This window comes from Aotus nancymaae, unplaced genomic scaffold (genome assembly GCF_030222135.1).
Source record: "Aotus nancymaae isolate 86718 unplaced genomic scaffold, 86718_ANA_hifiasm-v0.15.2.pri h1tg000016l, whole genome shotgun sequence".
NCBI classification, from domain to species: Eukaryota; Metazoa; Chordata; class Mammalia; order Primates; family Aotidae; genus Aotus; species Aotus nancymaae.
The window spans coordinates 82,773,811-82,798,030 of NW_026988428.1; the positions used below are offsets into that span (position 1 = coordinate 82,773,811).

Below are 24,220 nucleotides of genomic sequence, written 5' to 3' on the forward strand. Positions count from 1 at the left end.
TGAAGCTGTTATTGAAAGGGAGTCCACTCTAAGGGTGAATTGGAAAGAAAATATAGATTGTACTTTACCCTTTCTCTTGGAATTGATTGGTATAGACACGACTTCAGACACTAATTCCAGACTATGAAGTTAGTCTCTAAAACATTTCAATCTTTAGTAGTAGTAAAGTAGTAAAACATTGCAATCTTTAGTTAGTACAGAGTTATAGCAGACGAAAGAACAAACCAGAAGTGAAAAGTAAACTTTTTTAATTTTAATTTTTTTTCTACCTCATTAACTGAGAAAAGTAAACTTTCTTAAACTCTGTTAGATTTCTTTCTTCCCTTTTTTTGAGACAGGGTCTTACTCTTGCCCAGGCTGGAATGCAGTAGTGAGATTATGACTTAACTTCAGCTTCAGACTCAATTCTTCCACCTCAGCTTCCCAAGTAGCTGGGAGTACAGGCCTGAACCACCATGCCTGGCTAATACATATATAATTTTTTTTTTTTTTTTTTTAAGAGATTTGGGACTCTCTGTGTTGTCCAGGCTGGTCTTGACTCAAGTGATCCTCCCACTTCAGCCTTCCAAAGTGCTAGGGTTACAGGCATGAGCCACCACCACACCTGGCCTTAAGTTTCTTTTTGTTAAACATGTTTATTTTTAATCAACATTTTGACCTCCTTTATAAAGCAAAAATAACATTGTAGTCATTTTACTTGGGTTAATATTGAATAGCTTGCAGTTGCACACAGAAAATTGCTAAATATATGTTATGGTACTCAAAAACTAGGTAACTTTTCCACCAGTTTCACCTAACCTCATTATTATTTTGGTTTCAGTGTGTACACAGTAATCATTCAAATTTTCTGACTTTCCCCATTATATACTTGGCAATATCTATGCAATTTGCTACTCTTTGTTTTGTAAAGAGAAGGGAGATTCAGTTAAATACACAATTCTTGCTTAGAAACAAATTATCAGCGCTGGCTTAAGAATGTTTCTTTTGACCATGCTGTTTTTCCTCTTACTAACTTAGCGAGTAAGGCAGGCTGTGTAGGGGCAGTTGGCAGAGAGAGGTGATGGATGAAAATACCTTTTTGTTATATGTTTTATTGGGGAAAATGGGGTTAGTCCTGCATATATTACTTTATGAACTTTAAAAAGAATCCAAGGCCTTTTCAACTCTTGTGGGGAGCATCGTTAAGACAGTGCTGTGATTTGAATTAGCATTTACAGCTGCTGCAGTTCACTTTCTTTAAAAATATACATATCTATAGAAGTTTAACTTTGTCTAGTATCTTCCTCATGTAATTCAAGAAGATAGTCTTTACTTAACTGTGAAATACCCTATAAATAGCAGAGCTGCAGCAAATGTAATTTTCTGTTTGATAAAATTTGTTGTTGTTTTTTTTTTAATCTTTTTCTGTTTGCTTTTCTGAGACAGGGTCTCACTCTGTTTCCCAGGTGGAATGCAGTGGTGCAATTACAACTCACTGAAGCCTTGACCTCCTGGGCTCAGGTGATCCTCCCATCTCAGCCTCCCAGGTAGCTGGGACTACAGGGACACACCACTATACCTGGCTAATTTTTTGTTTTTTTGTTTTTTTGTTTTTTTTTGATGGAAATGGGTTGTCTTGTTGCCCAGGCTGGTCTTAAGCTCCTGAGCTCAAATGGTCCACCTGTCTCAGCCTTCCAAAGTGCTGGGATTACGGGTGTGAATCACTGCACCAGCCTGATAAAATTTGTATTTAAATTTTTTAAAATATATTTTTAATGCTTTTTTTTTTTTTTTTTTTTTACATCAAGGTAAAGTGGAAAGAATAGTATGATAAATACTTGTAATGCTCTTCTGTTAGAGATTTACCAATATGGTTCATTTGTTTTATCTCCCTACCTGTATACTTTTTCAGTCATGGACCCAAATTTTTTTTTTTTTTTTTTTTTTTTTGAAATGGAGTCTTGCTCTGTTGCCCAGGCTGGAGGGCAGTGGTTTGATCTTGGCTCACTGCAGCCTCTGCCTCCCGGATTCAAGCGATTCTTCTGCCTCAGCCTTCTGAGTAGCTGGGATTACAGGCATGCTCCACCATGCCTGGCTAATTTTTGCATTTTTAGTTGAGAGGAGATTTCACTATGTTGGTCAGACTGGTCTCGAACTCCTGACCTCTAGTGATCCGCCCACCTCCGCCTCCCAAAGTGATGGGAGTATAGGCATGAACCACTGCTCCTGGCCATATCCAAAATTCTTAAGATGCATCTCCCAAGAATAAAGATATTTTTCTATATAACCCATCATTATACCTAAGGAGAAGAGAATTTTTTTTTCTTTTCTTTTTTTTTTTTTTTTTTTGAGACAGAGTGTTGCATTTACTGCCCAGGCTGGAGTGCAGTGGCATGACCTTGGCTCACAGCAACCTGTAATGTTAGGTTGTCAATTTGTGATCTTTCAAACTTTTTGTTTTTGTTTTGTTTTCTCTTTTTTTGAGACAGGGTCTCACTTTGTTGCCCAGGCTGGAGTGCAGTGGCATGATCTTGGCTCACTGCAACCACTGCCCTCCCAGGGAGCAATCAATTCTTGTGTGTCAGCCTCTTAATGTAGCTGGGACTACAGGCACACACTACCACGCTTGGCTAATTTTTGTATTTTTAGTAGAGACGGGGTTTTACCTTGTTGGCCACTGAGTCTCAAACTTCTAGTGTCAAGTGATCCAACCTGCCTCGGCCTCCCAAAAGTGCTGGGATTACAGGCATGAGCCACCCGTGTCTAGCCCCAAAGATTTTTTTAACTATATATCTTATTAGTTAAAGAAAAATGATGAGCACACAGTCTTACCATATGTAATTTATACATTGTATACAGCTAGCACTTACTAGTGCACATTAGTACAAAGTTGCTGAGAAAGAATATTGAGAAAGGATGAGATGAAAAAATTGACAAAAGTATTATTTTATTTGCTTACTCTAATGGACCACGACATACATCTACTTTGGAGACTACTGTTCTAGTTTGGTGTTCTTGATATTTACACTGGAGAGATGATGTGGTTAAAGTTTAAATGCATAGACTGAAGATTGAGGGCTCCTTTTATTATTATGAATTTAAATGATGGCTTCAATGTTTAAATTTGAGCGAGGAGTGGTCAATTTGAGTGATGTAGCTTGATGAGTTATTTTCCCCAAGTGTTTAATCTTCTTAGGAAAAAGCATAATATTTGAGGAGCTTGGAGAAAGTACACATTTTTTTTTTTTTGAGTAGCCGCCGATCTAATAGGAAGGTGATTTGTTTCTCAGAACTCTCCCCTGCACACCCCTGCAAATATCAAGTACTTTTTCTTTCTGATTTTCTAGTATCACTGCATTCTTAGTCTTTTGGGTTCTGCTAGTTTATTACTAGATGGTGTTTTTTATTTTCTCTTGAGGAAATATCTAGGGGAAAGAACTGTTTGTTTAGGTATGTTCTATTTAATGTGCCAGTGGTGAAAATATTCCCCCATAAAAGCTTTGGTGGATTTGTGTAGGTGTTCTGAGAACTCTTTGAATAGCCACAGTGTGGGAAATTCAGCGTATATGTAATTCAGAATATGCAGTACCAGGGAATCGAGCCAACTCTTTTATTAGTAAAAATGAATTTTCAATTACAGATATTGAAAAATTACGTGTATGAGTATGCTCCACAAATGTAAATAATCAACTTATTTTCTTTATTTTGGGCAACTTTCTTACTAGGAATAGGAATAGAGCAATTTATAATAGTGGGATGAAAATTGAAATTTGAAAAATGTTCTTACCAAATTAAATCTTCAGTGTATAATTTTTTGTGTGTGTGTGATTACACTAAAAAATTGCCTACTCTATATATGTGAAACAGTTTATTTTATTTATTTATTTATTTATTTATTGATTTATTTAAGATGGAGTTTCGCTCGTTACCCATGGCTGGAGTGCAATGGCGCGATCTCGGCTCACCCGCAACTTCCGCCTCCTGGGTTCAGGCAATTCTCCTGCCTCAGCCTCCCTGGGTAGCTGGGATTACAGGCACGCGCCACCATGCCCAAGCTAATTTTTTGTATTAGTAGAGACGGGGGTTTCACCATGTTGACCAGGATGCTCTCGATCTCTTGACCTCGTGATCCACCCGTCTCGGCCTCCCCAAAGTGCTGGGATTACCGGCTTGAGCCACCGCGCCTGCCGAAACAGTTTATTTTTAAAAAATAGTTACACTGTGGAACATGCCCATAGTTCTAACTACTCAAGAGGCTGAGGCAGGAGAATACACTTGAGCCCAGAAGTTTGTTTGAGGCTGCAGTGAGCTATGATCATACCACTGGACTCTAGCACCTTGGGCAAGCAGATAAAGAGACCCTGTATCTAAAAGAAAAGGAAAAAAAAACAGTTATATAAACTTATTATATAAACGGCCTTATGATTTGTAAGGCAATTTTTTTATATGCATTTTGTTTTATTTACTTACAATTGAAAATTGTTAGGATAATTTCATTTTAAATAATTACAACAGTGCAGTGAAGGTTAAGTAGTTTGCACCACAGTCCACACAGCTGATAACTGGTGGAGTTGATTGGTAGCTTTGGTGGACTGATTGGCCCTCCAAAAATTCATTTGTAATTTTATTGGATAATTGTTCAAATAGTTGTTCATAATCAAGAAAATACTTGTCAAAAACCTCAAATAGGCTGCGTACAGTGGCTCATGCTGGTATACCTAGCACTTTTGGAGGCTGAGGTGGGTGGATCACATGAGTCCAGGAGTTCAAGACTAGCCCCAGCCAACATGATGAAGCCCTGTCTCTACTCAAAATACAAAAATCAGTCGAGCATGGGTGCTGCACGCCTGTAGTCCCAGTTACCCCAGAGGCTGAGGCTACGAGAATCACTTCAACCTGGGAGACGGAGGTTGCAGTCAGCAAAGATGGTGCCACTGCACTTCATCCTGGGTGAAGGAGTGAGACTCTGTCTCAAAAAAAAAAAAAATCCTCAAAATAATACTGTATTGTCAGATTTATACAAGTTGAAATTACGTGGCAATACAAAATGGTCATGAAATTTATTTTGTATGTTTGACGATGGTGAGTTTGAGATCCTGATGCATAGGTGTTCCTCAGATTGCTGAAAATAGAGACCTTATGCTGAGGAGAGATGTTGGAGTAAAAGATAAAATTTTGTGAAAAATAAAGTAGCTGAGATGTGGAATTATGAGGTTTATGTCACTTGAGGTCAGATCTTAACACACCTAAGGTCAGAAGTAACCCACATTCACTCATTTGTTGAAATAATGCTTTCGTATGTTAGTCTTCTCATCTAGAGTCCATGTTTTTGTTAGCAAATAGTATCTTGAATATAAATTACTATTGATAGATACGTACTTGTTAATTATTTCAGTCTTTATTGCTTATTAGTTATGTTTTTTTAAATATTCTTTATTTTCTTATGTTGATTTTTAGCACGACCACATGATTTCTTCGATGCACAAACACTGGATGCGATAAGACATCGAGCCATATGCTTTAACCTCTCAGCTCATATAGAAAGTTTAGGGGAAGGGACACAGTGTCGTTTTTCATAGTACTGTAAGTATTCTTTTATTTTTTCCTAATTAAATATAAAGCTTTGCAAAAATATATTTTCACAATCATTTCTAAATCTCTCAATTAAGAAAATACAATTTAACTAATATCACAAAACCTTTTATCAATATTGAAAATATTGCTTGTATTATTGGTTATAAAGCACACATCTCCTGTAATTTTACATGTTTGTGATTAAACTGAATATGTTAGCCTTTACTTTGAGCTACTTAGGAATAGTGGGGTGACACGTCGTATAGTGCTACTAGGTATTACTGGATTCTAACACTAGGGTAAAACGAGGTGTCTTTTCTGACCTGGTCTTCTCATTTGCAAAATTAGAATATTAGACTCCTTTTAGCTCTAAAAAGTTTCATTCACCTTTCTGTTTACTGCATGGAGCCACCCCTTCTTACCCCACACACCCCATCCAATGTTTGTTAAACAGAAAATAAGATTACATTTGCTATTAGAGCTTGATGAGGGAAAGGATTTTAGTCTCTTTTGTTCCACCTCATATATCCCACATGCCTAGAATTTTGCCCTGGCACATGGTAGGCACTCTATAATTGTTGAATGACTATGTTGTCAATGTAGAAGAAGAAAAGCACCAGATTTTGAAAAAGCAGTAAATCCAGTTTATGTTTTTGGTTAATGAGGGGATATAATAGAGAGTTGTTCTTTCTTCCATGCCTCTTTTCATTTTGTTCTTCAGTTATTTTTAAATTGGTGTAGTTTGGTGTAAGTTAAGTTAATAAACATACATTATAGACCATACTTTTGGTGATTCTAGTGTCTGAAAAGTATATGTTTAATTTTGGCTGTCAGAATACAAAATACAGGCTGGGGTGCAGTGTCTGCAAACCCTAGCATTTTGAAAAGCTGAGGTGGGCGGAATCACCTGAGGCCAGGAGTTTGAGATCAGCCTGGTGAATGTTGGGGAAACCCTGCTCTACTAAAAATACAAAAATTTACCCAGGCATGGTGGCGTATGCCTGTAATCCCAGTTACTTGGGAGGCTGAGAGAGGAAAATTGCTTGAGCTTAGGAGGTGGAGGGTGCGGTGAGCTGAGATCGCGCCACTGCACTGTAGCCTGGGCAGCAAGAGTGGAAACTCCACCTCAAAAAAAAAAAAAAAGCCCAAAAAATGAAAAAACAACAAAAACAAAATACAGCCAGGCGTGGTAGCCCCATGCTTATAATCCATAGCACTTTGGGAGGCCAAGGCAGGCAGGCAGATTGCTTGAACCTAGGAATTCAATACCAGCTTGGACAATGTGGCAAAACCCTGTCTCTACAAAAGCATGCCAAAAAATGAGCTGAGCCTATTGGTTTGCACCTGTAGTACTGGCTGAGGTGGGAGGATTGACTGAGCCCAGGAGGTCAAGGCTGCAGTGAGCTGTGATTGCACTCCAGCCTGGGCGACAAAGTGAGATCCTGTCTTTAAAAAAAACACACACACACACACACACACACACACACACACAAAATTTGGGTTACTTTTTAATATTTCCAATTGAAAAATGCATGAGAATTGAAATACAAAAGGTCCTTATTGATATCAGTATCTTGTTTGGTTTGAATCTCTATTTCCCTCATCTCCTATAGTAATGAGGTTTTTTTTTTGCATTTTTCTGTTCACTTCTACATGCAGTCATCCCTCCGTATCCACAGGTTCTGCGACCATGATTCCAACCACCCACAGATTGGTAATATTTCCGGGGAGAAGAACCACAATAAAGATAATACAAATTAAAAAGTATAGTGTAACAACCATTTACATAGTATTGACTTATATGGGAGGCTTTGTATGGGTTATATGCAACACCATGTTACTTTATATAAAGGCCTTGTAGAGCATCCTTGGATTTTACTGTTCAAGGCAGCTGGAGGTGTCCTTACTTACTTTCCAATTATATAATTATATATAGCTTTCCTCTTTTTTGTACCTCCTTTTTTTTTTTTTTTTTTTTTTGAGACAGAGTCTTGCTCTGTTGTCCAAGACTAGAGTGCCCTGGCACAATCTAGGTTCAGTGCAACCTCCACCCCCTAGGTTCAGTGCTACTTTCCCCCTAAGGTTCAAGTGATTCACCTCCCTCAGACTCCTGAGTAGGCGGATTACAGGTGCATGCCACCACGCCAGCTAATTTTTGTATTTTTAGTAGAGATGGGGTTTCGGCATGTTGGCCAGGCTGGTGTTGAATTCCTGACCTCAAGTGATATACCTGCCTCAGCCTCCCAAAGTGCTGGGATTGCAGGTGTGAGCCACCATGCCCAGCCCATCTTGTGTTAATTTTTTATATGGTGAGAATTCAGTAAGAATCCAGTTTCATTCTTTGGCATATGGTCAGCCAATTTCTGCAGTGCCGTTTATTGAATTGCGGGGCAGGGGGAGAGTGAGTGTGTGTGTGAGGGTGTGTAGGTGTGGTGGTGATTATGGTAAATGGTATTGCATTCTTGATTTGGTTGTCAGCTGGAGTGTAACTGGTGTATAGAAATGCTACTGATTTTTGTATGTTGATTTTTGTATCCTGAGACTTTGCCAGAGTTGTTACTCAGGCTTATGAGATTTTGGTGAAATCTTCAGGGTTTTCTAGGTGTAGAATCGTAGTGTCAGTGAAGAGAAATAATTTGATTTCCTCTTTTCCTATTTGGATGCCTTTTATTGATTTTACCTGATTGATTGCTTTAGCTAGGACTTCTAGTACTAGGTGGAATAGGAATGGTCAGAGGGGACATCCTTGGATTTTTTTTTTTAAACATTTATTTTTAATATATTTTTATCGAGAGACACGATCTTGCTATGTTGCCCAGGCTGGTTTTGAACTCTTTGCCTCAAGCATTCTTCCTGTCCTAGCCTCCCAGAATGCTGAGATTACAGGTGTGAGTCATCATGCCCTGCTGACATCCTTTGTCTTCCTTTCCCTTTCCAAGACAGGGTCTTCCTCTATCACCCAGGCTGGAGTGCAGTGGCACAAACATGGCTCACTGTAGCCTTGATCTCCTGAATTCAAGAGATCCCCCCTCCTCAGCCTTCTGAGTACAGCTGGGACCACGCTGAGTAGCTGAGTAGCCAGGAGCTACCACACCTGGCTAATTTTTTTATTTTTATTTTTTGTAGAGGCAAGGTCTCGCCATGTTGCCCAGGCTAACCTTGTCTTGTTTATGGACTAAATGTAAATGGAGGCATGCTTGACATAATGTAAGTTTTTAAATGTATTATATAAATTAATTTTTTTTCTAGAGACAGAGTCTCACTCTATCACCCAGGGTGTAATGTGGTGGTATGATCGTGGCTCACTGTTGCCTCAAACTCCTGGGCTCAAGCAGTCCTCTCGCCTCAGTCTCCCAAGTAATTTGGTCTATAGGAGCGCACCACCAGGCCTCGCTAATTTTTTGATTTTTAATTTTTATTCTTACTTATTTGTTTTTTTTTTTGTAGAAACAAAGTCTTGCTGTGTTTCCCAGGCTGGTCTTAAACTCCTGGGCTCAAGCGATCCTCCTGCCTTGGCCTCCCAGAGTGCTGGAATGAGCCACCGTGCCTGGCCTAGTTTTTTAAATAATATTTTCATTTTTATGTTTTTGAGACAGAGTGTCTCTCTGTCATCCAGGCCTGAGTACAGTGGCACCATACCGGCTCACTGCAACCTCTGCTTCTGAGGTTCAAGCGATTTTTGTGCTATAGCCTCCCTAGTAGCTGGGACTCCTACTAAATTAGTGCCCCTGTGCACAGCTAATTTTTGTATTTTTAGTAGAGATGGGGTTTTGCCATGTTGGCCAGGCTGGTATTGAGCTCCTTACCTCAAGTGATCTGCTCACCTCAGCCTCCTGAAGTGCCGGGATTACAGGCGTGAGCCACCGTGCCCGGCCCTTTTCTTTTGTTTTTTTTTTTCCCTAAGATGGAGTCTTGCTCTGTCATCCTGGCTGGAGTGCAGTGGTGTGCTCTCAGCTCACTGCAACCTCCGCCTCTTTGGTTCAAGCAGTCCTCCTGCCTCAGTCTCCAGGCGCCTGCCAACGTACCTGGCTAATTTTTTTTTTTCTTTTTTTTTTTCTTTTTGAGACGGAGTTTCGCTCTTGATACCCAGGCTGGAGTGCAATGGCGCGATCTCGGCTCACCGCAACCTCCGCCTCCTGGGTTCAGGCAATTCTCCTGCCTCAGCCTCCTGAGTAGCTGGGATTACAGGCACGCACCACCGTGCCCAGCTAAGTTTTTGTATTATTAGTAGAGACGGGGTTTCACCATGTTGACCAGGATGGTCTCGATTTGTTGACCTCGTGATCCACCCGCCTCGGCCTCCCAAAGTGCTAGGATTACAGGCATGAGCCGCTGCGCCCAGCCTATTTCTCTCTTAGTAAAGAAACTTGCTGTCAATAATTTTTACTGAGGTATAATTTCTATATAATAAACTGTACCCATTGAAAGTTACACATTTCTAGTGAGTTTTGAAAGTTGTAGTCACTGAGGCAAGCACCATGACAGTTCAGATAGAACAGTCCCAGCACTGTGGTTTCCTAGTGTAGCTTTGTAGTACATTCCTACCTCCACCTCCTGCCCTAGAAAACCACTGTTGTTTTTTTCCCTCCTGTAGGCTTTAATACATTCGCTTTGGTTTCTGTGTTGAGAACAAATTGTAGAAAGTCAAGGGTGAGAGTAAAGTGGAATTTGTCTTTTCAGTATTTCAAGTGAGAATGACAGTGGCTTAGACTGGAATGTTTGCAGTGGAGTTCAGGGTTGGATTCTGGTTATCTTTTGGAGTTACTGTGGACAAGACTTATGGATAGATACTGGGTTTTAGAATGAGAAGCAGCAGCAATTTCAAGGCTTTTTGGCCTGGGCAGCTGGCCAAATGAATGGCGTTTCCATGGAGGCTCTCAGGGAAGCAGATTGGGGAGGGGGAATATCAAGAGCTCTAATTTGGACACATTTAGAGGCCTATAGGGCATTCAGTGGTTCTGCCACTTAGGCTGATGGATATGTTTAGAGCTCAGAGGAGAGAGATGTGGCTACAGACAGAAAATATGGGAGTATTTAGTATATTTGTGGTATTTATAGTTACCAAACTGGATAAGATTACCTAGGAAATAAGTGCAAATAATGAGAAAAGTGTAAGGATTGAAGTGGTTGGGCCTCACCAAATAATTAATGATTTAAAGGGCCATAGATTTGATAAAACGGTGGTCTAGTAATGAGCTAGTATCTCTACAGATAAGAGAATAGTGGTTATGATAAACTTGTGATATAAAAGGGAGGCACTAACTTGCATATGCTTTCATTAGAGCAGCTCCTTTTGGTGCAATCCTTAGCTTCACCATGGGAAGAATAGAGATGGTTCCAAAAAAAAAAGGAAAATGAAGGAACCAAAAATAGTGGCAATAATATTAGAAATCTAGAAAGAAAATAAAAAATTTGCTCAGGATCAAAATAGTCCATGAAAATGAAAAGGTTTTTAGCTATAGAAAACATCTGAGAGGACATAAGAACATTGACACTTACATATATTGTAAGTTTAAAAACCTAGGAATGAGTGAGTGTACCCTTAAGTCACAGTGAGGAGGCTGAGGTATCTTGACTGAGGAAAAGTCACAAAGGTGGAATATAATCTGAAGAATGATTTTTTTTTTCCTGGGGAAGGAAAGTGGAAGGAAGAGACATCCATAATGAGATAAGGTCTTTGTTGGACACAATAGAAAGGAAAGGAGCTAGGTGAGCAAATTCTCCAAAGTTCTGGAACTGGGAAGGTTTTGATGGAGGCAGTACACGTTAAACAGAAGCAATTCTGTTAGTAGTAAAAAAAACATCCAGTACTAACTACAAATTTAAGTTACTTTTATCAAATTAACCTTTGTAGAAAATAACAGTACAAATAATGAAACAGTTCATTAAAAAAAGGATATGAGGTACTGTTTGGTTTGCCTAATTTGCCTTATTTCGTTAATTGGAATATTTTCTTTCGAGCCTTCTCCAGAAGAGGTCAGCAAAATCCTAGTTACCAGTCAGTTGGCTTGCTGTGCTTGGTTGGCTTGTATTGTTTTTATGTATTGTTTAATTATAGAGGTATTTTGTTTTAGCATCTCCAGGCCTGTGTTTGGACTTTTTATTTAATTTTGTTGCCAAGTCTAGAATCAGAGTGTTTATTTATCTACTAGGCTTTTTTTTTTTTTTAACCCATATTTTAAAAAATAAAAAAGAGAAACAGGGATTCACCATGTTGTCCAGGCTGGCCTGGAACTCCTGGGCTCAAGCAATCCTCCTGCCTCAGCCTCCCAAAGTACTGGGATTATAGGTGTGAGCTGCTGCACCTGGTCTTACTACAGGTTTTTATATAGTGGAGATGGTGTTTTATTTTTGCTTAAAGTTCTGCTTTTACTCAGTCCTAATACGTTTTCAGGATGACATTGTAACATTATTTTGTTTGAGTGGTTGGAACGTGATTTAAAAAATTGAGATTAAGATTATTAAAACACTAAAGTGCTAATTTTCTTTGTATGGAAATTTTAAGAGTTAAACATTATTATTTTCTGATTTTATTTTAAGCATTACCTTAATTTTCACAATCTGGTAATGAAATGGAAAGTATATTGCTTTTCTTTTTCTTTCTTTCTTTTTTTTTTTTTGACATAGTCTCACTTTATTGCCAGACTGGAGTGCAGTGGCACAATCTTGGCTTACTGCAGTCTCCACCTCCTGGGTTCAAGCGATTCTCCTGCCTCAGCCTCTTGGGTAGCTGGGACTAAAGGTGCACACCACCATGCCCAGCTAATTTTTTGTATATTTTGTAGAGATAGGGTTTCACCATGTTAGCCAGGATGGTCTCGATCTGTTGCCCTTGTGATCCACCCGCCTCGGCCTCCCAAAGTGCTGGGATTACAGGCCTGAGCCATGGCGCCCGGCCTGCTTTTCTTACACTTCTTTAGGTCTTTCTGTTCAGATTGATGTACCATTTAACTTGCATAGATTCCTTAAGCTTAAACCTAAAAACTGATTGGGCTACCTTTCATTTAAAATAAAACTAACTAAAAACAGTAAAAAACTCCAGGACATAATAAGTGCCTTAAGTTGTAAATTAGAGACTTTTCCTTCTCAGTAGTATTTTTTTCTTTACTGTTTATTCATTTAAAGATATTTCAAAGACTTTCTTCTTCCTCTTCCGGGGACGTTGTCTGCAGGCACTCAGAATGGTCCAGCGTTTGACATACCGTTGTAGGCTTTCCTACGATACAGCCTCTAACAAAACTAGAATTGTTTACCTTTATACCAAGAAGATTGGGAAAGCACCAGAATCTGCATGTGTTATGTGCCCATGCAGACATCGAGGGGTTCGCAGTGTTAAGACTTAAAGTTCTTATGAGATTGTCTAAAACAGAAACATGGCCTTTGGTGGTTTCACATGTTGTAAATGTGTTCGTGACAGGACCAAGCATGCTCTCCTTATTGAGGAGCAGAAAATGGTTGTGAAAGTGTTGAAGACACAAGCACAGAGTCAGAAAGCTAAATTAAAAAATGAAACTTTTTTGAGTAATAAAAATGTAAAGACTTAAAAAAATTTTACCTGCTCTGAATGCTTTTGATTGGCTAAGGTAAGCCACGTACTTATACTCAGATAGTAAAACAAATGGCATTTTTATTCCCTTAATTAATAATGGTAACATGGCTTTAGTTTGATTATTTAAAGCTTAATTCCTTTTTCTTTTTTTTCCTTTTGTGAAAATACATGATTAAAAGTGAAGCTGAAGCTGGGTGCTGTGGCTCACGCCTGTAATTTGAGCACTTTGGGAGACCAAGGTGGGGCAGATTGCTTGAGCTTAGGAGTTTGATGCCAGCCTGGGCAACATGGTGAAACCCCCTCTGTACAAAAAACAAACATAGCTAGGCGTAGTGGCTGCACTTGTGGTTCTAGCTACTCAGGAGGCTGAGGCGGGAAGAACACTTGAACCTAGGAGGCAGAGGTTGCAGTGAGCCGAGATTATGTCACTGCACTCCCTGGGTGACAGGGTGAGACCTTGGCTTGAAAAAACAAATGAAATTGAGAAAAGTTTGTTGAAAAACTGATGTGATTAAAAACTAAAAGAAAAAAGAAAAGTAGAAGTTGTGTGCCATGATTTCATTGCCAAAGCAAACCTGTTTTTTGTTTTTCCTTTTATTTTTTTGAGGTTTGCATAGAGTAGTACGTATTTTAATTGTTCGGATTAATGGATTTTTTACTTAAATGTACATACTGTTGCATATAAATTTTTCTTTTGTTTTTGATAGTCATAATCATATAGTATGACTTTGTACCTTTTACTTTGATATTAGTACCATTGCTACTTTTTTTTTTTTTTTTTTTGAGACGTAGTCTCACTCACTTTGTTGCCCGGGCTTGAATGCAGTGTCAAGATCTCGGCTTGTTGCGACCTCCGCCTCCCAGGTTCAAGCAATTCTCCTGTCTCATCCTCCCGAGTAGCTGGGATTACTGGCATGCACCAACCACGCCTGGCTAATTTTTGTATTTTTAGTAGAGACAGGGTTTCCCTATGCTGGCCAGGCGGGTCGCAAACTTCTAACCTCAGGTGTTCTACCCACCTCAGCCTCCCAAAGTATAGGCATGAGCCGCCATGCCCGGCCTATTACTTGTTTTTATTAGTGTTTGTATAAACCCAATGTTAAATGACTGCATAGTATTCCATTATAATTATTTGCTTGCATTCTGCATTTATTAGAAATGTTTTTGTTAGTACCTGGGGGTAGAGACTGAATTGTCTACCATATTCTACATTCCACACTCTGTGAGGGAACGTAGGCACATAAAGGATTGGCAATATGGTGTATGTAATACATGCTAATGCAGAGTAAGCACTCAACATTTTGGAGACATAGACTAAGAGACCCTTCACTCATTATTAGAGTTGGCGGGGGAGGATCAGTGTGGAAAAGGTGATAATGCATGTGTCCTAAAAAGGAGATGTATCATTGTGTATGTGCATGGCAGACACTGCATATGCCAGGCGGGAAAGTGATGAGGTGGTGGGAGTAAAAATTTAATGTAAATTTTGTTTGACTTAACTGAGACCTGTAGTTGCTTAGGTTAATTGCCTGAGTTAAAATGAGTAATCAAAAGTGTATATAACTTAAACATTTATTCTGAATATGTAAATGAATGTTCAGTAATTTGTTATAGAGGGCCAAAGTCACACTTTGTAGTATAGATAAATTAATTGGGGTTGCTGATCACAATTCTTTAATAAACCAAACTTAAATGTAGACATAATCTAATGATTTGCAGTTGTTATTTATTTAAAGCGGAGCCAGAACTTGTAGACAGTTGAAAGCCATTAGAGATATCCTAGTGAGACATGTTACAGTTTTTGATCTCGATTTTTACTGTAATTCTGCAGTATATCGCTTTTTAAATAAGTGACCTTTTTCTTTTTCTTTCTTTCTTTTTTTTTTGGATGGTGTGGGGCCTCACTCTCCCTCAGCCTGGAGTGCAGTGACATGGTCTCGGCTCCTGGGCGCGGGGAATTCTATCAACCTCAGCCTCCCAAGGAGCTGGTATTACAGGCACACACTACCACAGCTGGCTAATTTTTTGTATTGAAACAGGGTTTCCCTATGTTGCCCAGGCTGGTGTAGAACTCCTGCGCTTACATGATCCTCCCATCTTGGCCTCCCATACTTTGGGATTGCAGGCGTGAGCCACTGAGGAAGTGACCTTTAGTAAGCCTTCCAAAAGCTGTGAACTAGAGTTTTCATATAAATAAGTCTTTAGTTTTAGTAGAGTGGGATTTGTTTTATTTTACTTTTGTGTGCCTAGTACTCTAATAGTATCTGAATATGATAATTGTTCTTCTGTAAAATATTAATGCTGCTGGAGCACAGAAAGCCCGGAGAGTTAGTTGTTCCATTAAGTTACAGATCAGGACAATATTTCTTTTATATGTTCCAAGTAGTTTGGGAAACAGTTCTCAATATGAGGCTAAGGGAGTTCAAGGCAGAAAAGCATGAAATAGCGGAGGCCTAGAGAGGCCAGATCCTGAAGAGTTTACTGTACCACACTTAGAGTGACCCTTTCACAAGTCCTCAGGGGAGCTGTTGAAGAGTTTATCAGGAAAGTGATACTACTGAATTTGTACTTTGGGAAAAGCTTTCTGGGTATTGAGTGAAAAGTAGCTTTGATGACTTGAGGAGGTCCAGAAGAATGGAGACCTGAACTTGGGTTATGGCAACTTGGATGGAGATAATAGGTATTAACAAGTACAGTTTTTAGATCTCAGTGTTGGGATATTTGCTTTCCCCTTTTTAGGCCTGAAGTGCTTAACAGTGTTACCTGTAATGCAAATATCCTTGAGCACAGAGCTTTTACTGAATCTAGGTTTATTTTTTTAGAATAGATTTCCAAACAGTTAATTAATTCATTTTATACTAAACACTGCTATACGTGGTATGACCCAAAGGTTCATAGAATAAGAAGATACCTATGTCATGGACTTTTCAGCCTTGTGGGAAAGACAGACAGATTTGAGTGCCACAAAGCAGGGAAGAACTACAAAGCAGGATGTAGTGGTGGTACTATCTTTTCCAGGGTATGAACACTTAAGTTCTTGATTAAAAGTGGTTTTTAAATTTTATTTTTTATATATATATATATATATATATATATATATATATATGTATATTTTTTTTACATAGAGATGGGGTTTCACCATGTTGGCCAGGCTGGTTACCTTAGGTGATCCACCTGCCTCGGCCTCCCAAAGTGCTGCTGGGATTACAGGCATGAGCCACCGTGCCTGGCCTTTTTTTCTTTTTTTTATAAGATGAAGTCTTACTGTGTTGCCCAGGCTGGAGTCCAGTGGCTCTATCTCGGCTCACTGCAACCTCCATCTTCCGAGTTCAAGTGATTCTCCTGCCTCAGTCTCCAGAGTAGCTGAAATTACAGGAGCCTGCAATTATGCCCGGCTAATTTTTGTATTCTTAGTAGAGATGGAGTTTTACCACATTGGCCAGGCTGGTGTTGAACTCCTGACCTTGTGATTCACTCACCTTGGCCTCCCAAGGTGTTGGAATTACAGGCATGAGCCACCGCGCCCAGCCCCAAAAGTGTTTTTTTAACAATGCATGAAAATGATGTTTTGCGAATTGTTTTATGATTTTTTTTCGTTTCATTATCAGGTAATAGCTAAGAGAAAAGAAGATTCTGGGAAGATAAAACTTTTGCTTCATTGGATGCCTGAAGATATGTAAGTATTTGAAATACTATCTGTAACATTTAATAAGTTTATGTTTTATTTTTGTTAAAATCCTAAGCACAAAAATTATTTGTTATTAAATTCAAACAAAAAGAAATGACATTGTACAACATTTTGAGGTTGTCAGGATTAAAGAGATAATCTGAAAGGTCTTAGACTATCTGGCTTACCTTACAAGCTTTGAAACTTAAGGTTTTTTTTTTTTTAAGCTGGGGGCCATGACTCCCACCTGTAATCCCAGCACTTTGGGAGGCCAAGGTGGGTGGATCACTTGAGGTCAGCAGTTTGAGACCAGCCTGGCCAACATGGTGCAACCCCATCTCTATGAAAAACGCAAAAATTAGCTGGATGTGGTGGTATGCACCTGTAATCCCAGCTACTCAGGAGACTGAGGCACAGGAAGAAGTAGTTGTAGAAAGTTTTAATCATTTTTAGGATTTTTAGGGACCTCCAAGCGGTATATAAGCAGCTATAACTGTGCCTTTGTTTGAATCATTTATTTAAAAAATTTGTAAATGTTCTCTAGCACACAATGAATGATATTTTATAGAAAAAGCAATTGACCAAAAGAAAAAAAATTCTAATGATTGTGGTTTTGCTGTACATCCAAAAAAAAAAAAAAAAATCAATTGACCAGTTTTCTAGCAGTGATTACATTTTTTTTTGAGTTTTAGTGCCTATTTATAGCACTTCTGACCTAGATGTTTCTCAGTTCAGATATTTCATGTTTAATTTTCTTTTTATCTTTTTAATTAAAATTTTGATTTTATAAAAGGAAATGAGGGTATATTATAGAAATTTTGGACAAAATTTATAAGTATCAAGAATTGAATAAACGTAATTGAAAGAGATTTCATTATGCATACCTAATTCACATATGTGGCCAATAGCTGGGTGCAGTGGTTTATGCTGGCAATCCCAGTGCTTTGTGAGGCTGAGGCAGGAGGATTGCTATTAGGTCAGGAGTTTGGAATCAGCCTGGGCAGCATAGTGAGAGCTTGTCTCTACAGGAAAAAAACAAAAAACAAAAACAATTAGCTGGTTGTGATGTTGTTGCCTGTAGTCCCAGATACTCAGGAGGCTGAGTTGGGAAGATTGATTGAGCCCAGGAGGTTGAAGCTGCAGTGAGTCGTGATTGAATCACTGCACTCAAGATTGGGTGACAGGGTGAGACCCTGTCCAAAAAATCAAATTCAAATGTGTGTATTCCTAATGTTTTGGAAGTTGATTAATTCAAATATCAAAATACATTCATTTGAATTTTCTTACAGAGTTGAATTTCTTTGAATTTAGTGTTGTGGCCACATGCATTTTTTTTTTTTAATGGAGTTTAATCTTCCAGGGTTTTTATTTATTTATTTATTTATTTTTGAGACAGTCTTGCTCTGCCGCCCATGCTGGAGTGTAGTGGTGCACTCTTGGCTCAGTGTAACCTCTGCCTCCTGGGTTCAAGTGATGCCTCGGCCTCCAGAGTAGCTGGGATTACAGCTGTGTGCCACCATGCCCAGCTAATTTTTGTATTTTTAGTAGAGACGGGTTTTTACCATGTTGGCCAGTCTAGGCTTGAATTCTTGGGCTCAAGTGATCTTCCCCACTTTGGCCTCCCAAAGTGCTGGAATAATAGGCATGAGCCAACATGCCGGGCCCTTTTACTTTTCTCTCAGTAAAGAAACTTGCTCTCAGATTTCCAACAAATCAAACTCAAGTATGAATTTCACTCATTGAGTAAAAAGCTAGCCAGAGTGCTCTGATAAGTTTTGAAGTTTTATAAGATGTTGCTGCTGAAAATGTTTACTTTATTCCTGAATTCATGTTTAAAATTTTAATAGTGTCATTTCTTATCTGGGATTCCACGTCCTGCTACTAAGGTTGATAGCTGAGCTACCCTGGCTTCTGGGAAACTTGTTCACTTAATATGGACTGATCAGAGTAGCAGAAAATGCCGGAATATGAAGGCACAGGAAGTGTAAATCTAAAATTAATGTTATCTTATTATTGACTTGTTTTTTAATTCATAGTCTGCCTGATGTGTGGGTGAATGAAAGTGAACGACATCAGTTAAAAACTAAAGTAGTTCATTTATCAAAGCTACCCAAAGATACTGCCTTGCTTTTGGACCCAAACATATACAGGTAATTTAATTCTTACCTTTATGTTTTACTTTTTGAATTGTAATTTTCTCTCCCCAAAATTTGGATAAATTAGGACTTAGTTTTCAGTACTGAATTTTAATACCAAGCATATCTTACTATTTCCTGGCATTTTTTTCTTTGGTGTGTGGACTCACAAAAAGTTTAAAAATTGTACAATCCAGGAAAACAGTATTTTGCTAAAGTTTATATGCTTGTTTAATCCCAGATTTATCTTAAGTATGTTAGATTGTAATATACATAGTAATTTGAAGATAAATGCCCTTTTAACAAGGTAATTCCTTTTATAATAACAGACTTTTGTGGACCTAATAATATGTTGCATGAGTCTGAAATACCAAAACTGTTTTGATTTTTTTTAAAACTTACACTTTCTCTAAACTTTCTAAAAGAGCAATTCAAATATTATTTGTTTGTTTTTTTTAATACATAGCTTAGAGTGTTCACATTTCTAGTACTTTTATGATTTGAGTTTTTTTTTTTAGTGTACTATGCTTATAAAGGTATGGGGGGAAGGAGAAGAGACCAGAATTTCTGTCTATGTGCTAAGTCACTTTGCCAGGTGCTTTGCATATACTTTGTCCTCACGGCTGCTCTGTGAAGTAGGTTTTACTATTTCTGTTTTACAGATTGGAAAACTGAGGCAAGAGGTTAAATAGTTAATCTGCCTAAGGTTCTACAGAATGTGATTGAACTCCATAGTGCCTCTATCCAAATGAGGTACATTAGAGTGATTAAAAAAGTGGTGGAAATGCTTAAAACCAGCTTTTAAAAGGCACTCTTACCGAAAGGACTTTATATCTTTTTGAATGAAACTTTGTGTATTTTAGCTATTGTAAAGATAGCTAATTTTATAGTAGTACTTTGGAGGATGTATTCATTCTACGATGCACCTTTTTGGAGTGTTACTCACCTGGAGATTCCTGTAATTTGAGACATTATTCTATGAGTGAAATTCTAACATAGTGGACATTTCCATGTGGAAACATAGTTTTCCCTACCACAAAAAAGGTGTTTTTGGGTGGGCCCAGTGGCTCATGCCTGTAATCACAGCATTTGGGACACTGAGGTGGGCAGATTGCTGAAATCTAGGAGTTCAAGACCAGCCTGGGCAACATAGTGAGACCCTATCTTTACAAAAAAATACAAAAATTAGCCAGGCATGGTGGCACATGCCTGTGGTCCCAGCTACTCAGGAGGCTGAGGTGGGAGGATTGCTTGAGCCTGGGAGTTCGAGGCTGCGGTGAGCAAAGATCGTGCCACTGCACTCCAGCCTGGCTGATAGAGTAAGACCCTGTCTCAAAAAAACTTTTTTCTTCTCGAACTTCTTTTGATGAAAGTGCTAATTAATACAGTAAAACTTATTCTTTGTGGAATGAACTAGATCATCAAGGAGAAGAAGATTGAGAGTAGTCTACTACTAAAAATTTGGGACGGTTACAAGTTACCTCTCAGAGAGTTGTCAAAGGAGCATGAATCTTAAATTAAGATTAATCTGTGTTTCTGCCCTGCATCCTACTTCCTTCTTTCAGTGAGTCTTGCTTTCTCACCAAACCAGCTTATTTTTTTCTGCTCTTGTGCTATGTGGGAAGCAATTGAGATATTTTAGTGAAAGCAACTTGAAAAAAATTAAGCTTAGAACGGATATTCTGAAGTCGTAGGAACAGTGTTGCATATTCTCAAATATGTGTATGATTCCACAATCCTTACTGACTTTGTAGTTGGAAATGAGGATGTTATTATGATATATTAGGTGCTTCTGTGGATTTAATTTTCCTTACCTGTATCAAAAAAGCCATCTTGGCTGGGTGAGGTGCTCACGCCTGTAATTTCAGCACTTTGGGAGGCCGAGGTGGGTGTATCACTTTTGGCCAAGAGTTCGAGACCAGCCTGGCCAACATAATGAAATCCTGTTTCTCTTAAAAATGCAAAAATCAGTCGAATATAGTGGTGCACTCCTGTAATCTCAGCTACTTGGGTGGCTGAGGCATGAGAATCACTTGTACCCAGGAGGTGGAGGTTGCAGTGAGCCAAGAATGCATCCTGCATTCCAGCTGGGGCTACAGAGCAAGACTGTGTCCAAAAAAAAAAAAAAAACCACCATAAAACTTAATTTTGACTCTACATGCTTTCACTATTCTGAAAATCAGAATTGGGTGTACTGTAAAGTGGTATAGAGTCATGGAAGCCCCTACATTTGCCCTGGTGTAGCAGTCTTTTCTTGAATTTCTAGATTTTGATTGGGAAAACTTGTGAAATTAATTAAAATAAGAAAATTATTCTTTCTTGTTTTTAGGAGAAATAATTTCCTTCTTGTGCACATGTCAAAATGAAAGCATGGCAAACCTTCTGTAAAATATATTTCTCCAAAATGAGACTAAATACACAGTTGGCCCTCGGTATGCGCAGCTTCCACATCCATGGATTCAACCAACTGTGTGTCAAAGCTATTTGGGGGTAAAAGATAACAATAAAACAATTAAAAAAATACAAATAAAAGACCAGTATAGTATAACACTGATTTACATAGCGTTTATATTAAGTATTATAAGTATGCAGAAGGATGTATGTCGGTTATTTGCAAATACTGCTATTTCCTTGGATTTTGGAATCTACAGGAGATTCTGTTCTGGGTACCCCCACACTCCCACCGTGCATGCCAAGGGACAACTGAATTTATTTGGGATTTAAGCTTCAGGGTTGTTTGTTGTTTTTGAGACCACATCTGTCTGTGTTCCCAGGCTTATCTTGAACTTCTGGGCTCAAGCAATCTTTCTGCTTTGGCTTCCCAAACTGCTGGGAGGAGTACAGGCATGAGCCACTGGGACCCAGCCAAGCGTCAGCTTTAAAGTACTAGTTGCCTAAAATATGTGTATTACACATGGAATTCTTTCTTAGAAACGCACAAGCAAGCTAAATTTAAAACTTTTATTAAGCAACTATTATTATGTAACTAAGTATGGATCCATATGTATAAATGTTTTGGAAATAAATTTTCATTATAATCTATGATCGTCACATTGCCTGTATCTTATAAATATTTTTAATGTCTCTTGAAGCAGTGTGTTTGATTTAGTTGAATAAAAGAATTTCTTTCTCTCTTTTTCTAGAACAATGCCGCAGAAGAGGTTGAAGAGGTAAAAAATAAATAAATACATAAAAAGCAAACAAGCGGGGACACCTGCAGTCTTAGTCACTGACAATGGGTTTAGGAAAAGTTGCACATTAGAGTCAACCCCTTCCTTTTTTTTTTTTTAATCCAGTATTTAGGATAATATTTATGCTTAGTGTAAACATTCTGTGAATGAAGTAGACTCTTCGGTGGAATATATTAATATATTACCGTATATCCACATTTTCATGGAATGGTACTGTGGGAGACTGAGCAAACACTCTTTTGGCAACTTAGTAGAACAGCTTCTTAAAGGCTTTGCATGCTTGCTGCTTTAAGCTGCTTTACTTTTTTTTTTCCCCCTTTAGTGATTTCAGTAGTTTATATTGGAAAGAAAAACAATTACAACATGTACCCTTACAAATACCAAAAGCACTGTAAGGATATTTGTCTTGACAGTGTTTATTGATTTGAAGTCATATTAGGAAATATTTAGACAATGAAAATTATCAAGAGATAATTTACTTTTCAATTATGATAAATAGATGTGATTGGTTGCCATTTGTGTTCTTTTGCAGAACTCTGATAAGAAAAGTGTTCAATTTGTATTTAAGCAAACAGTGAACGACGTTTGCAATCAACTAAAAATTCGTCTATCGAATTAGGGCTGAAAATTACTGTTAAAGAGTGTTGCAGTATGTCTGGTGGCTCCCTTTTCAGGACTAGGGCTTTCTCATGGAGTACAGTATGTTCATATTTACCTATATAACTAATCTGTTAACAGTTTTTGAAAAACCTTTCAAATTATTTGAATAATCTTCATATTTTCATTTAACCTATATGACTCTAATTTTTTTTTCTGAGGAAATCATTTGGTTTTTGAGTTGTTTTTTCTTAATGTAAGAAAAATTGTATTTTTTTTACAAGTATCTTCAAACTGAATCTTTTATGCACCAAAGTTGGTTTTGAAAAGGAAAATAAAATCACTTTCTTGCTTGGTAAGCAAGAAGCCATATCGATTTTTTTTAACTTACAGAAATGGAAATATGTGTAACTTGTTAGTATTGTATTAAACAAATGTTGCATAGAGATAATAGAACATTGCTTGTAAATAATTCAGCAGATTTGTAATATATTTTTATATTTTGAAATGTACTGTAGATGTTTTTTCTAGAGGCATGAAAGTTAAATGTATATATTATGGTAGAAATAATATTGAAGGATATTGTAATTCACTAGTGCTGCCAGAGGAATTGTTAATAAAAGCACCTTCTTTAACAATAAATGTCTTTCGCAGACTTAAGGGACTACGAACTACTGTTAATATCTATAAGAACAAAACAAATTGAACATCCTTCCAGAAAGTCTTTGAGGGAGGACCTATACCCATAATAGAATTATGGCACTCATATCTGACAGTGATCATGAAATCAATTATTTCCTTACTGTTGGAAGGACATATTGTAAAGTATGTGGTTTTATGCAGTGAAACTGCAGAAAATACTCCTGATTGAGGAGTTTTCACTTTACTACAGTGATATAAAAACCAGCAGTTTTTACACTAAATTTTTTAAAGAAATAATAGACAAAAATATAGAATTAAACTTTTGGTTCCAAAATGGGAAAGGTTCCATGATACATAAATCATTTCTCATTTGCTTTACAAAATTAAAAAATGTAAAAATTATGAGAGACTTTATTCATTAACAATGGGGTAAAGAGCTATAAACATGAAATGAGTCTTATAAAATTACATGACGTGCAAATAAAAGCACTACTACTATAAGACATTCTGGAATGGTTGTTTAATAAGGGTATTATCCATTTGATCTATAGCAACGTGATTTTATTTTTTGAAAGAAAAGCAGTGTGTTTTTTTTGTTTTCTTTTGCTTAAGCACTTCATCAATTGCTTTATTCTGTATCTGCGAAGTAATCTGCAATCTTTTTTGTTCTTTTTAAAATTTGATTTGTTATAAAATTGCCAAATAGAAGTGTTTCAGATACATAGTTTATACCTGTATTTTTATTTTATTGCCTCATGTTCTTGTAAGTCATTTTTAATTGACCAATGATTGTAGACCTTGCTTGAGTATTTTTTCTAATAAAACAAAGCAAATCACATATAGCTTCAAATTGTAACAATTTAATTCAATTTTAAAATGACACCTG

At 37.8% G+C, this 24,220-nt stretch overlaps 1 protein-coding gene and 1 pseudogene across 1 annotated transcript in view; both read left to right on the forward strand.

Moving 5' to 3' along the window:
• Window positions 1–24,176, forward strand: part of AEBP2 (AE binding protein 2) — a 73,321-nt gene extending 49,145 nt beyond the window's left edge. The window contains 6 exon segments of the mRNA XM_012447692.3: window positions 5,437–5,528; window positions 5,530–5,562; window positions 16,711–16,778; window positions 18,806–18,919; window positions 22,048–22,074; window positions 22,628–24,176. Of these exon segments, the coding sequence (XP_012303115.2) occupies window positions 5,437–5,528; window positions 5,530–5,562; window positions 16,711–16,778; window positions 18,806–18,919; window positions 22,048–22,074; window positions 22,628–22,673 (380 nt within the window). The 3' untranslated portion in view covers window positions 22,674–24,176.
• On the forward strand, window positions 7,244–16,628 carry LOC135275228 (zinc finger protein ENSP00000375192-like; annotated as a pseudogene).
• Window positions 24,177–24,220: the final 44 nt, after the last annotated feature.